The 15,246-nt window shown below is 44.0% G+C and overlaps 1 protein-coding gene and 1 long non-coding RNA gene across 2 annotated transcripts in view; one reads left to right on the top strand and one right to left on the bottom strand.

The window, feature by feature from the left end:
- Positions 1 to 15,246, bottom strand: part of LOC309552384 — an 879,384-nt gene that overhangs the window by 447,803 nt on the left and 416,335 nt on the right. The window lies entirely within an intron of this gene.
- Positions 7,288 to 8,425, top strand: LOC309554724 (uncharacterized protein; the record flags this gene model as incomplete). Its single annotated transcript, XM_082256429.1, has 1 exon — positions 7,288 to 8,425. One exon carries the CDS (start codon positions 7,288 to 7,290, stop codon positions 8,098 to 8,100), a length of 813 nt encoding a protein of 270 aa, XP_082112555.1. The 3' UTR covers positions 8,101 to 8,425.

The raw sequence follows: 15,246 nt of genomic DNA, 5'->3' as shown, positions 1-15,246 counted from the left end.
CATTAAAAGGGTGTGTTGAGGGGGGGGGGGTTATAAAATAAAAAAAAATGCAATGCCTATTCCTCCTATAACACACTCCAATAGAATAAAGAGTGAATGTCACTCAATAGATACTTGGCTTGCATATGGAATAAAAATTAACCCTCTTCATGGTGTAGTATAGAAGGCTTTTTTTTATTTCAAAACAATGTAGGCACTTGCAGTTAAAATAATGCTATTGCATCAAGTAATGGTAACAAGGTCACACAGCAGTAGATCGCTGACTAATCCGCTCTTGGCCATGCCCAAGTGACGTCACTCAGCTCCTTTTGATTCCATGTGTGAGCTGAGTATCATCCATTGGGTGACATTCACTCTATGAAGACCTGTGATTTCTTTTGGAGCGTATTTCCTTTTTAACTGCTTGCCGACCGCCGCAAGTAGATTTACTGCGGCGGTCAGCCCCTACCAGGCAGAGTGACGTTAATTAACGTCACTAGCCTGGGAGGGTCTGGGGAGCGAGCGCCCGCGGAGGCGTGCTCCCCCCCCCCCGCGCGTGTGACCAGCGGACCCGATGTCCGCCGGCGATCGTCGGGGGAAGAGGGAGAATGTCAGGCAGCTTGTGTAAACAAGCTGCCTGTCATTCTCCTCGCTGTAAAGACACTGATTACACGGATCTAGTATGTTGATCAGTGTCCTTACAGCTAGAGCCACAGCCAATCACAGTAAGAATCACGCCCCTAGGGACACACACAGCCCCTCCCTCCCAAATAAAGTTAACCCCTTCACTGCCAGTGTATTTTTTACAGTAACAGTGCATATGTATAGCACTGATTACTGTAGAAATGTCACTGGTAACCCCAAAAGTGTCAAATGTCAGTCAAGGGTCCGATCTGTCCGCTGCAATGTCGCAGTACCGCAAAAAAAATCGCAGATCGCCGCCATTACGCGTTAAAAAAAAACAACAAAAATGACAATCTTTCCCTTTGTTAGTAAACGCGATAACTTTTGCGCAAAATGCGCTTTTTGCGATTTTTTTTTTTTTTTTTTTTTTTTTTTTTTTTTTTTTCCCAAACCTAGGTAGGATAAAACAAATTGGCCAAAAATGTTAAATTTTGATTTTTACATTTTTTTTTGGGGGGGAATTTCATATAAAAAAAAATGTGAAAAATATTGCTATTTTTGCAAAATTGTCGCTCTTTTTTTGTTTATAGCGCGTGATCAAAAAATCGCACAGGTGATCAAATACCACCAAAAGAAAGCTCTGTGGGCAAAAAAAGGACGTCAAATTCGTTTAGGTACAGCGTCGCACGACCGCGCAATTGTCCGTTAAAGTCGCGCAGTGCCCAATCGCAAAATACCCCCTGGTCTTTTAGCAGGAAAATCCTCCAGGGCTTAAGTGGCTAAGGTGAGCGATCATTGCACATGGTGTTGGATTGGTGTGATTGAGCACTGGATTTCACAATTCTCTAGATCCCACAGGATTTTGAATCTGCAATTTAGCACCGCCCTAAGAATTTTATTTCTATTTGTGGTGTTCACTACCTTCACATTGGACTTTGACATTTTCATAGTGGATTTTTAAGTGACATTTATGTGTTTAATTTTTTAGGTAAATTTTTGATATACATGGTGTTTTATAGAGCTGCATCTCATAAAATTAATTTCAGTATTTCAATTCAAAAGGGAAACTTGTTTATATAGATGCGGTCATAGGTGTGCACAGGGATTCTTCCCCCCCCCCCTACTGCCAGATGCTATATATATATATATATATATATATATATATATTCATAACTGAAGTAAAGTAAACTGTTTACTATGCTTCAGTTTGACGGAGCACTTCCCATTCACTGTCCACTGCAGCTGAGGCTGCAGAGAAAGGCATGTGTTTGAGCTTTGGGGCGCACACTCTAATGCAGGTATCCTCAAACTACAGCTCTCCAGCTGTTGAACTACATATCCCATGAGGCATTGTAGAACTCTGACAATCACAGACATGATGAGAATTGGGAGGGCCATAGTTTGAAGACCCCCTGCCCTAATGCAATAGGTTGTGCACGCCTATGGATGCGTTACACAGTGATATATTTTAAGCATTTTAATTTTGTTGATAATGGCTTGGCTAGTGAAAACCCAAAAATTCACCATCTCAGAAAATTGAAAAAATTTCATGAGACCAATAATGGATTTTTGTGCCCCCTTTAAAGAAATGTTGGCTTAATGAAAAGTCTGTCCATGTACAGTATAGCATGCGCTCAATATTTGTTCAGGGCTCCTTTTTGCACCCAATATAAGACTTCTTTTAATTGGACTTGTATTTGCAGCAGGAATTCTTGACTTTGCGCCACATATTTGTCCTAATAGGTTCAGTCTAGCAGCAGATAGTAAATCCCAACAGCAGCAGCTCACCATCCGGACACACAGCAATTAGTGCACATTCTGCTCTGGACCCAGGTGTCTTTTGTCTGTTGGCACCCTCAAATGCAGCGCTCAGGCAGCAGTTATGGTGCACACTATACAGCAATGTGCAAGAGGAAGCTGTGTCCTGTACGGCCTGGGAAAATGCTCATCTTTTCCCTCCTGGCAATCTCTCCCTGGGGAATGTGGTTTAGGACATGCTGTAATTCAGATAGTAACCGGAACTGCAGGAAGCAGAGTGGGCGGCGCAACAATCTGCAGCGGGGGAGCCACAATAGGACACCGGAAAAACCGGGTGCGGAGGGACCGGGTCAGAGGGTGGAGGATGGACACTGCACGGTAACGGTACTGAGGAGAGACAATGTAAGGGTGATATTATGGAAGGGATGAGTATGGCGTTAGAAACTGTGTGGGTAGAACTCCATAGGGAAGGAGAAAAGTAATTGTGGGGGTTTGCTATAGGCCACCCAACCAAAGGGAGGAGGTAGAGCTGGAATTTTTATCACTATTGGGTAAAGTGGCAAAACTGGGTTCAGTCAAATTGGGGGACTTCAATTATCCCGACACTGACTGGGAAGAGGGGACTACACACTCACAGAAGGCCCGTCTATTCATGGAAACCTTACAGGACAACTACATGTCACAGTTGGTGGATTCTCCTACTAGAGAAAATGCAGTCCTGGATCTATTGATCACTAATGACCCAGACCTAATCTCAGAGGTAGGAGTCCAGGACAACCTGGGCTCTAGCGATCACAGGATGATCATATTTAGTGTAAATAACAATATAACAAGGCAAGTGGGGAACATAAGAACCCTAAACTTCAAAAGGGCAAACTTTCCAAAATTGTGCTCATTGATGGAAAGGGTAAACTGGGACCAATCCCTGGGATCACTGACCATGGAGGAAAAATGGGAATGCTTTAGGAACATATTAAACAAATGCATCTTGCAGTGCATTCCAATGGGAAATAAATTTAGAAGAGACAAAGCCAAACTTGGCTGGCTAAACCGTAACGTTAAAAAACGTATTAGGTGGAAAAAAAATGGCCTTCAAGAAATATAAATCAGAGGGCACAGTATTGGCTTTCGGGCAATACAAGGAGGCAAATAAGAAAAGTAAACACGAAATCAAAATGGCTAAAATCAACTTTGAGAGACAAATAGTGGAGGATAGTAAAAAGAACCCAAAGAAATTCTTTAAATATATACAGCATATAAAAATATATATATAACAGCAAAAAAACTAGGGCAGAGCATATTGCACACATAATTAACGATGATGGGAGGATGGTTACAGAGGACACTGAAAAAGCAACCGTGCTGAACGCCTTTTTCTCGTCAGTCTTTACACAGGAAAAGGAGGGGTACACTGACCATGACTGTATGGTTAGTAGTAATACACAGGGCTTGCCGCTATGGCTAACAGAGGGTGAAATTAGAGAGGCTGGATAAAATTAACACAAATAAATCACCAGGCCCGAATGGCATACATCCGAGAGTACTCAAGGAACTCAGTAACGTTATATCTAGACCACTGTTCCTGATCTTTTGCTGACAGTATTATGACAGGAAATGTACCAGGGGATTGGAGGAAAGCTAACGTGGTACCGATATTCAAAAAGGGGCAGAGGCATATCCCGGGAAATTATAGGCCTGTCAGTTTGACATCGATAGTATGTAAACTTCTGGAGGGGATGATAAGGGACTATATCGTAGAGTTTGCTAAAGACAATAGCATCATCAGCAGTAATCAGCACGGGTTTACAATGGGCGTTCTTGTCAAACCAATCTCTTAACATTCTACGAGGAGGTGAGCTGTGAGCTAGATAGGGGCAGACCAGTGGATGTGGTGTACTTAGATTTTGCTAAGGCATTTGATACAGTTCCCCACAAGCGCTTAATTTATAAAATAAGATCTGCAGGTATTGACCGCAGGGTTTGCTCTTGGATACGGAAGTGGCTAAAAGGGCGTGTCCAAAGGGTGGTAATAAATAGCGCATACTCAGACTGGTCTGAGGTGGTAAGCGGGGTCCCCCAAGTCTCAGTCCTGGGACCAACCTTGTTCAATTTATTCATAAACAGCATTGAGGATGGGATCAGTAGTTAGATATCAGTTTTTGCAGATGACACAAAATTGGGCAGGGCAATAACTGCACAGCATGAAGCAGATATCCTATAGAATGACCTGGACAAAATAACAGAGTGGGCAACGACATGGCAAATGAGGTTTAATGTGGAGAAGTGTAAGGTTTTGCACTTGGGGACTAAAAACATTAAAGCACAATACACCTTAGGAGGGGAACCCTTGGGGGAATCAAAAATGGAGAAAGATTTGGGAGTCTTGGTTGATGATAGACTAGGCAATAGCATGCAATGTCAAGCGGCAGCTGCCAAACCCGGCAGAAGATTAGCATGCATAAAGAAAGGGATGTATTCCAGAGATAAGACTATAATCCTTCCACTTTATAAAACTCTTGTCCGACCGCATCTGGAGTATTCTGTCCAGTTCTGGTCGCCAGTCCTCAGGAGGGATGTGTTGGAGCTGGAGAGAGTCCAGAGAAGGGCAACTAAACTGATTAGGGGATTGGAGAACCTTAATTATGAAGAGCGTCTGCAATCGCTTGATTTATTCTCCCTGGAGAAGAGACGCCTGAGGGGGGACATGATAGCAATTTATAAATATCTCAATGGGGATCTCGGCATAGAAAAACAGCTATTCAGTCGAAGGGATTGCATGAGGACTCTGGGGCATACAATGCAATTAGAGGTGAAGCGTTTTAACCTCAGGCAACGTAAGGGGTTCTTTACTGTTAGGGCTACAAGATTGTGGAATTCTCTACCACAAGAGGTGGTTTCTGCGGGAAGTATGGTGGCTCTCAAAAGACTCTTAGACGTACATCTCAAGGATCAGAACATTCAGGGCTATGTGAGATGATTACTAGAGATGTCCCGAACTATTCGCCGGCGAACATCGCTTGTTCGCGTTCGCCTCGGCGGGCGAACATACGCGATGTTCGGTCCGCCCCTATACATCATCATTGAGCAAACTTTGACCCAGTACCTCACAGTCAGCAGACACATTCCAGCCAATCAGCATACCCTCCCTCCCAGATCCTCCCACCTCCTATAAAAAAGCAAGGACAGCATCCATCTTAGATTCATTCTGAAGCTGCAGTGTTAGTTAGAGCAGAGAAAGTGCTGCTGCTGAATTATTAGGGAAATCATTAGCTAGGCCAGTGTTCTGTGTCCACTCCTGCTGTAAGGACAGCATCCTGACAGCACCCCAAAAAGCCCTTTTTAGGGCTGGTATATCAGTCTGCTTTTATTTATTTTTCCTGGCCAGCCCCACGTCAGCACACCTGGGTTTGCTCCTCCTGCGAACCCTCAGGACCACCCTTATCCTAGCTTATAATAGAGGGCCCTCCCATTCCCTCTTGTTCTCCTTTTTTTGGTCTCCAGGCCACCTGAAGCAAGCTACAAGTGAGAATGGATCCCCCCCTGCCGAACCTTCCCACCCAGGTTTAGCCTCTCCTGGGATTGGTAGGTCCAGACTGATAGAGGTAAATCCTCTTAAAACCCTGGACGCCCTGAGTGCCGGGGCCGCGGGCATGAATGGCTTAAAGAGCCTAAGAGTATGGTGGAGAGACTGTGGTGTGCTCAGCTCGTTTCCCCTCACCTGTTTGCAGCTATTAGGGATGCACCGGCCGCTCTCCCTGACTGATATATTCACTGGCAGTGATATCAGAGGAGGTGGAGCTGTGGGCGGTGGGTGTAGCCTAGCAACCGCCCTGCATAAGAGGGGAAGCCGCAATGGCAGCGATGCCGAGAGTCATTTCATTTTCTGTCCATGTGCAGGTGAATGCAGAGAGATAACTAGGTTCCGGATGGCTGTGTTTACTTCCCATGACTCACACTCTCTCTCCCTCTCCTATCCTCATCTGCCTTGTAGTAGCTCTCTGCTGCCACCCAGTGGTTCCCAGACTTGACAGTTTCTTCCTTTCAAGCTCGTCTACTCTCTGCTGCCACCTGCTGGTGCTGTCTTTTCTACACAGGTAAGCAGTATTTTTTTATAAAAAAAAAAAAAAAAAGAGTGAGATGGAGCTAGAGAAAAGTGTCTTTTTATTTTTCTTATCTCTGTGTATTTAACATATTTCATCTATATATTATTAAGTTAGAGAAAGTTAGGGTGAGGGGAAACGGAGGAAATAGGCTTATCTTCCGTTCCTCTTTTTTAGCATGAGCTCGCCACAGCCAAAGAGGGCACGAAGATTGTCGGAAAGGTAGGAGGGGGCTACGAGGGACTAGACGGTGAAAAAAGTGCATACACCATATTTAAAGGGTGTTTGTCTTTTAGGAGCAAGAGCCCTAAAAAGAAGCATTCGCATAAGGAAAAGACCCGCCAACGATCTAGTTCACCTCCACCTGAACCACGCTCTAGCCAGGCGCCTCAATCTCCGAGCAGGTCGCACGCTAGTAAATCTCCAGACATGGAGCCAAGGAGGTCCAAAGGTCGACCCGCGAAGGGCTTTTGTTGGGCCTGTACGGCTCCTACCGCTTCCGGAAAACTCCTGTGTGCCGAGTGCATTAAAGATGTGGCCACAGACAAGGAGGCAGAGGCAAACAAGATTAAAGAATATATCCACAAAGCCGTGGCAGATAGCATACCCAGAGTACAGAAAGGGATCACTGCCAGTGCTGGAAATTTCTTCAGGAACCTCTTCGGAATCAGAGGATCTATTCTAGAGGAACATATGTTTGATTTTCAGTTCATAGAACCATATGTCACAGCGGTAAAGGAAGCCATAGAATGGGAGCAAGACTCCCAGCCAAAAAGTAAGGAGATATTTCCCGACCCTGAAGAAGCAGGGAGCGGCTTTTCCTTTCATGACAGAAATACGAGAATTGTTGGAAGAAGAATGGGGGAAACCAGAGAAGAAAACGAACACCCAGAATCGTTTTTCTAAGTTATACCCTTTTAAGACCATGGATGCCGAATTTTGGGAATCTCCGCCGGGGGAAGACGCAGCCCTACAGCATTTGGCAAGACAGGTGTCTCTTCCTTTAGAAGACTCTGCAACCTTCAGGGACCCAATGGATCGACGGGCGGATGCTGATCTTAAAAAGATCTACTCGGTTGCTGGTATGGCCTGCCGCCCGAGCATAGCATTGGCCTCCATCTCCAGAGCCGTTAAGGTATGGGTCACGAATGTGGAGACCGCACTTAACTCAGGAGTAGAGAGAGCCAGGATTGTTACAGCCTTGGAAGAATTAAATCTGACAGCAGCCTTCCTGGGGGAGGCCTCCATAGACCTCGTAAAGCTGTTAGGGAAGCTTATGGTGCACTCGGTGACAGCAAAGAGAGCCCTCTGGCTGCGGCACTGGGAGGCTGACAGTGCATCAAAACAGGCACTTTGCAATATTCCGTTTAACGGTAAGATACTTTTTGGAAAGACCTTAGAGGAAGCAATTAAGCGTGTAACGGGAGGTAAGACGGGACTCTTACCACAGAGAGCAAAGAAGAGACAACCATCCTTCCGTCCAGGACAGACCGATTTCAGAAGAGCGTGTGAGGCAAGATCATATAGGCCTGGTCGAGAATATGCAAGGGGCCAATGGAGAGGAACGCAGAGCTCCTTTTTGAGCGGTGTAAAGTCACGAGCAGCGCAAACGGCGAAGAAGGCCGAGAAGTCTTTTTGACGGTGCATCCGTCCGACCCCTCCAGGTGGGGGCCAGGCTGACAGCCTTTTGGAGGGTATGGACGGACGAAGTCAAGGACCAATGGGTCCAAAGTACGATAAAGACGGGCTACAAGATAGTCTTTCGGCAAAAACCACCGAACATATTTGTCCAGACAAGATGGCCACTGGACCGAAAGAAGCAAGAATTTTTAATAGGATACGTAGAAGAATTGTGTCAGAAACAGGCAATCATACCAGTACCGCCACAACAGCAGGGAAGAGGCGTTTATTCCCCAATATTCTTGGTTCCCAAGGCATCGGGAGACCTCAGGCCAGTCCTGGACCTGAGATCACTAAACCTATTCATCGAACCTCAGGGATTCAGGATGGAGTCCATATATACGATTATATCAGTGATATAGCCAGACGATTGGATGATATCAATCGATCTCGCAGATGCATATCTGCACATTCCAATCAACAAACACCACCAGAGGTATCTGAGGTTCACTTTGGGAGAAGACCATTATCAATTCAGATGCTTGCCTTTCGGGAATCAGCACGGCTCCCAGAGTCTTCTCCAAGGTTCTGTTAGCCACCATTGCAAACATTCGTCTAAAAGGATAAGGATCTACCATTACTTGGACGACATTCTGGTGGTAGCCCAATCAATTACAGAATTAACGCGACATCGTGATCAAGTATTACAGATTCTCTGCAATTTTGGTTGGCTGGTGAATGCTCAAAAGAGTCAATTAATACCATCTAGAAGAATGGAGTACCTGAGCCTAATATTCGATACACAAAAGGGACGGATCTTCTTACCCAATCGCAAGGTGGCCGAACTGATGGCTTGTATCGAAAGCATAATGAGTGCTCCTGCACTATCAGCAAGAGACTGCATGACACTTCTAGGAATGTTTACGGCAGCGACCCCCGCAGTACCTTGGGCAAGATTCCATGCAAGAGCTTTTCAGACGTCATTCCTTTGTCAGTGGGATGGCGCATCCTTAGATCAGAGGATCAGGTTGCCAACTCAAATCCGCCAGAACCTAGTATGGTGGAGTTCACCGGACAGCCTGTCGCGAGGCATGCCCATCAGCCCAGGGGAGTGGATAACAATAACTTTGGATGCCAGTCTCCGGGGCTGGGGGGCCCACTGCCTCGGCAGGCAGATTCAGGGCAGATGGCAAACAATCGAGACAAGACACTCCAATCTCCTGGAGTTGCAAGCAGCCTTTCTAGCCCTGCGTGCTTTCGAAGACTTGATTCAAGGAGCCCAAGTCCAACTAAGGTTGGACAATCAAACGGCAGTCTCCTACAAGGAGGAACCAGAAGCCTCTCTTTACTGCAATTGACAACCAGGATTTTTGTCTGGGCTGAGACACGCCTGGAGGCCCTGACAGCGATCTACATTCCAGGCAGACAGAACATCCTTGCAGATCAACTGAGTCGGAATTTCCCCACCAGCAGCGAGTGGGCGGTCAACAGATGCTACCTGGAACCAATTTTCTCCGAATGGGGAACACCCTCCGTGGATCTATTGGCAACATCAGAGAATGCACAGCTGCCAAAATTTGTAAGCGATAGCACAAGATGCATTCTCAATTCCATGGACGTTCCCACTAGTATACATCTTCCCTCCGTTTCCACTCATTTTGAAGACATTATTGAAAATCGCAAAAGAGGGGACACATGCCATCCTCATACTACCCTTCTGGCCTCGAAGACCCTGGTTTCCATTGCTATTACAGATGGCGGCAGCCCCGCCCATAGCTCTGCCCCTGAAGAAAGACCTATAGAAACAGGGACAGTGGACACATCAGAATCCAGGGAGGCTGCAACTAGCGGCTTGGCTCTTGAATCGGCCAGATTGCGGTCGCAGGGACTCTCGGAGGAAGTAATCACCACATTATTGAGGGCAAGGAAGGCATCTACAAATTCTACATATACAAGAGTGTGGAAGAAATTTGTTATCTTTGCTACAGAACAGGGCTTTTCCCCGTCCATGCCAGAGATCAAGAATGTACTAAGCTTCTTGCAAACAGCCCTAGAAGTGGGCTTGGGCTACAATACAATCAAAGTACAAGTGTCTGCGTTATCAGCATTCACAGGTCACAGGTGGGCGGAAGAACCCCTAATAAGATAATTCCTTAAAGCGACAATGAGAATACGGCCTCCGAGAAAGAACCTCTTCCCAACTTGGGACTTGGGCATAGTGCTAAAAGCCCTGCTCCAACCTCTGTTCATCCTCACTGAGACATGCCCCTTGTGGTTCTTAACATCAAAGATAGCCTTCCTTACAGCTATCACATCAGCCAGAAGGGTTTCTGAACTAGCAGCCTTTTCTTGCAGACAGCCATTTTGTCTTGTTCTGGCAGACAAAGTCATCCTGCGGCCCTCACCAGCCTTAATATCTAAGGTAGTCTTGGAGTTCAACTTAAATTGGGAATCGATCCTACCAAGTTTCACACAACCACCAGAACAGACAGATGAGCTAGACCTGAGGCCACTAGATATGGTCAGCTCATTTGCGACATACCTACAACGCACCCAGCAGATACGGAAGTCAGATGGCCTATTTATTCTGCCAGTAGGTCCTAGAAGAGGGGAAGCTGCATCAGCAAGACTCATATCGACTTGGATTACCAGGACAATTAACCTGGCATACAAGCAACAGGGCCTAGCTCCTCCACAAATATTACGTGCACACTCAACTAGAGGTGTGGCGAACTCATGGGCAGCACTCGCCAAAGTGTCGGCGGAGGAAATATGCAAGACAGCCAGCTGGACCTTCGCCAGACACTATAACTTGGACGTGATGTCAACCAATACAACAAGATTTGGAACGGCAGTAGTGACAGCACCTTTACAGACGAAATAAAGTCTATTCATAGACGGACTGTTCTTTTATGTCATTATCCTGCCCTACATAGCTAGGTAAATCCCAGGTGTGGTGGCGTGGGGCTGGCCAGGAAAATAGAAAATTGTTACCAATACTTACCGTAATTTTCCTTTCCTGGCCAGTCCTCACGTAATATAATTGCAGTTGCCTGCCTATGAGTGTCAGGTCCACAGACTGCACTGTGCCCACTGCCCACCACTCATATAGGGTGGCACAGCACCTTGCAGGTAAAAAAGTAATTTAATTTTTCCTCTGTAATATAATTACAGTTGCCTGCCAGTGCCAGTGAGTGTCAGGTCCACATACTGCACTGTGCCCACTGCCCAACACTCATATAGGGTGGCACAGCACCTTGCAGATAAAACATTCATTTAATTTTTCCTATAATAAAAAATAAAATTCATCCAGAAAAAAAAGGAACTGGCTTTTTCATTGTAGTCCTTTTTATGTTCGCGACATCTCTAATGATTACAGCCACACACACCTACACAAGTTGAACTGGATGGACTATTGTCTTTATTCAACCTCACCAACTATGTAACTATGTAAAACCTTTTAATGACACAGTAGAGTTTCTCCTTAGGACTACAGTTCCCACAGTGCATTGCTGCCCGATTGTCTATTGAATTCTTCCTGCTCAGCAGCTCCCTCCTCTTGCTGAGATAGCTGTTAACCAGTTCAGCACTGCAGGGCAGCAGTTACAGCCAGGCCCTATTTTGCGATTCGGCACTGTGTGAGTTTAACGGACAATTGCGCAGTCGTGCAACGCTGTACCCAAATGAAATTGATGTCCTTTTTTTCCCCACAAACAGAGCTTTCTTTTGGTGGTATTTGATCACCTGTGCAATTTTTATTTTTTGCGCTATAAACAAAAAAAGAGCGACAATTTTTAAAAAAATAATATTTTTCACTTTTTTATATGAAATTCTCAAAAAAAATGTAAAAATCAAAAATTTTTAACATTTTAGGCCAATTTGTTTTCTGATACATATTTTTGGTAAACAAAAATTCGTAATAAGTGTATTTTGATTGGTTTGCGCAAAAGTTATTGCGTTTACTAACTAGGGGGAAAGATTTGTAATTTTTATTGTTTTTTTTTTTTTTAGTAATGGCGGCGATCTGCGTTTTTTTTTTTTGCGGGACTGCGACATTGCAGCGGATAGATCGGACCCCTGACTGACACTTTTGGGGGGATCAGTGACATTATTACAGTAATCAGTGCTATATGCACTGTTACTATAAAAATGACACTGGCAGGGAAGGGGTTAACTTTATTGGTGATCAAGGGGTGTCCCTAGGGGCGTGATTCTAACTGTTAGGGGGCGTGGCTAGTGAAGTCACCACAGAGACATGCGATCCTATATAGCAGGATCGCATAGCCTCTGTGCCTACTTCAGTGAGAATGACAGACGGCTGTATTTACATCAGCCGTCTGTCTTTCTCCCTCTCCTGCGGGAGATTGCGAGTGGCCGGCGGCCATCGGAGCCGCCGGTAATGTGCTGGCTCAGCAGGGAACGAGCGGGGGCGGGAGCGCGCCCCCTACAGGCTTGTGGGCGAGCGACGTAGGTCTACGTCGCTTTGACTGTAAGCAGTTGAGTGCCGCAGTAAATAGACGTGAAGCGGTCGGCAAGTGGTTAATGATCACAATATACAGGAATATACAATTTACTATTGACATAAACTCACACACACCACTGGATATACTGGTGTCTTTATTCAGCCTTGCCCGCTATGTAACATATTGTGCTCATTATGAGGGACTCCCAGTATCCACCCAGTGGCTTATCATCAATGTGTGCAGGGTATATATATATATATATGTAAAGAAAGAAGTCTACCCAAATCACACACATGCTTTTCAAAAATGTCATGAACACCAGGTGGCTAAGTGGTTAGCAAATCTGCTGTGCAACAGTGTATTTGGGTGTTCAAATCTCTGAACTACCTACAACTGTCTCTGTTGTTCTATATGACAAGCAACACTAATATGGCTCCCCCCCCCCCAAAATAAAACATTGTATATCTGTGAAATTAATTTATTTGTTGGTTGAGTGGGGAGCCTATATAGAGCCACATTAAACTCTGAAAAATAGCAAAGTGTTTGAGCTGCAAAATCCGAGAATTTGGAAATTGATTGAGCATATGCAGTGGAACCCCAGAACTCAGAATTCAACTACCCCAAAAAATAAATATATATATATCCCCAAAATATAATTTAGATTTTTTTTTTTTTTCCTTAAAGATTTCTGGGTTCAGCTGCTCATGCTCAAACCCTTTGCAATTTTGCACAGTTTTTAGTTCCAAAAATACTACATCAAGTCAACCCACATAAGAAATGCTTTCAATAATCTCATGAGCACAAAGTGGATTTTTCATTTTTACAAACACTGTCATTCATCAGTGAACTGGTGATTTTGCTTTAGGAACCAACAGACACAATAATTACTTTGCTGGGCGTTTCCTATACTGGGTGGGTGTAGTTTAACCAATGTTATATTAAGGCATGGTCAAGAGAAGATCATTTGGTCTCTGGAAGGCCCACGTCTTTGTCCAAATTTTCTTTTGGTTTTGGGGGGTTTGCTGGCATGCCTAAGGACCCATATTGCAGTAAGTGTATTTTGTTGGATGAATACTTTTCATGTTCTAAAGGTTTTGTATAGTTTTTGCAAAGTGTGTTTTTCCGCACTCTATACATGTTTTTTTTCATGCCTCTGTGTAGCTGTATGTTCTAGTGATTTGATGGTATTTAAAATGGAAAGGTAGTTTCATACAAACAACCATAAAAGTATGTTGGGTATGTTTTATTCTTAATACTAAGGTGTCTACAACTTATTTTGCTTGACTGTTGGATATTGGAAGCTCTATATCTATTAATCATATGTTGTATCTTTGCACTGTAATTTGAATAAAGAATATTTGATTTGAAGGTTTTGGGGGAGGGCATTTCACCTGCCTGCCTGAGTGATTACTGATGTTTTATACATGTTCAATAAAGCTTATTCATTTGTACACAGCTCCTGTTTTTTTGTTTTCTTTTCTTCATATTTGTCTGGATGTAATTCAGATATCTTTTGTGTCTATTGAATGTAAACCATTTCTTGTATTTTTTGTGTGGGTGAAATGCCAGTACAGTATGAACATGTGTATGGTTTCCTCCTGTACTCCAGCAAAGTATGTATGGGAGGGGGGGGGGGGTGTGGATGTGTTACATAGTTTATATATCTCGGCCCTTTTTTAAATATTGGTTTCACGTTTTTTTTTCAAATCAGCTAGCACCATACCTGTCTGTAGACTATCCTTAAAGATCAAGAATAATGACCTGGCTGAGCTCTTAAGAACCCTCGGGTGCAAGCCATCCGGTCCCGAGATTTATTTATGTTAAGTTTCTCTAGTTTAGTTCTAAGTCCATCTTCGGTTAGCCATGGGGGTACTTCCTGAGGTGTATTTAATTTATCATTACAAGCTGGGTTAGTGTAGCCCCCCCCAATTCTTTTGTGAAGACTGAAAATAAATTATTTAACACTTCTGCCTTTTCTCTGTGGCCATATTTCCTTGGTCGTCATTTATGGGGACAATGTGTTCTGGCCTCGCTTTCTTACTGTTTATATACTTAAAAGAATTTCTTGGGGTTCTTTTTACTCTCTTCCGCTACAAGTCTCTCATGTTCTATTTTAGCCGCCTTGATTTCGTCTTTACATTTCTTATTACACTGTTTGTAATGCTGCCAATGGCCCCTCAGTCTTGTATTTTTTGAAGGCCTTTTTAGTTTCAATATGCATTTTTATGGGGGGTGTGTGTATGGGGTGGGCCAAATTGTAAGAAATATTAAAAAAAAATTGTATAGATTTAGATATATATATAAAGGAATACAAAATTTCCATTCAGCCTCTGTGGATGAATGTATGTAACCAAAAAAATTTAAAGAAAAAATCACTAAAAATGATTATTAAATAAGATTGCTGCAGCGCTGTATTCATGCATGACTGACTCACCTTTTTAGTTGGCCTAGGTCAGTGATAGTGAAGCATGTCTGTTTCTTGAATACACGTGGCCATTGACATGCAATTTTAGGTGACATAGCCAATGTATTACTATGTGGCAAAAAAAATAAATCACACACACAACTGAACACAGGGTGTTAGCATGGTTGGGGTTTGAACCTTCATGACCTAGCAATCTTTGTCTATAAGCCTAGACCACTACACCAAAGTGCTGAATACAATCAGACATGCCTGAAAGTTTGATGAAAAGATTAATATA

This window comes from Pelophylax lessonae (genome assembly GCF_965119305.1).
Source record: "Pelophylax lessonae genome assembly, chromosome: 4".
Lineage (NCBI taxonomy): Eukaryota > Metazoa > Chordata > Amphibia > Anura > Ranidae > Pelophylax > Pelophylax lessonae.
This window is presented reverse-complemented; position numbering and strand designations above follow the sequence as displayed.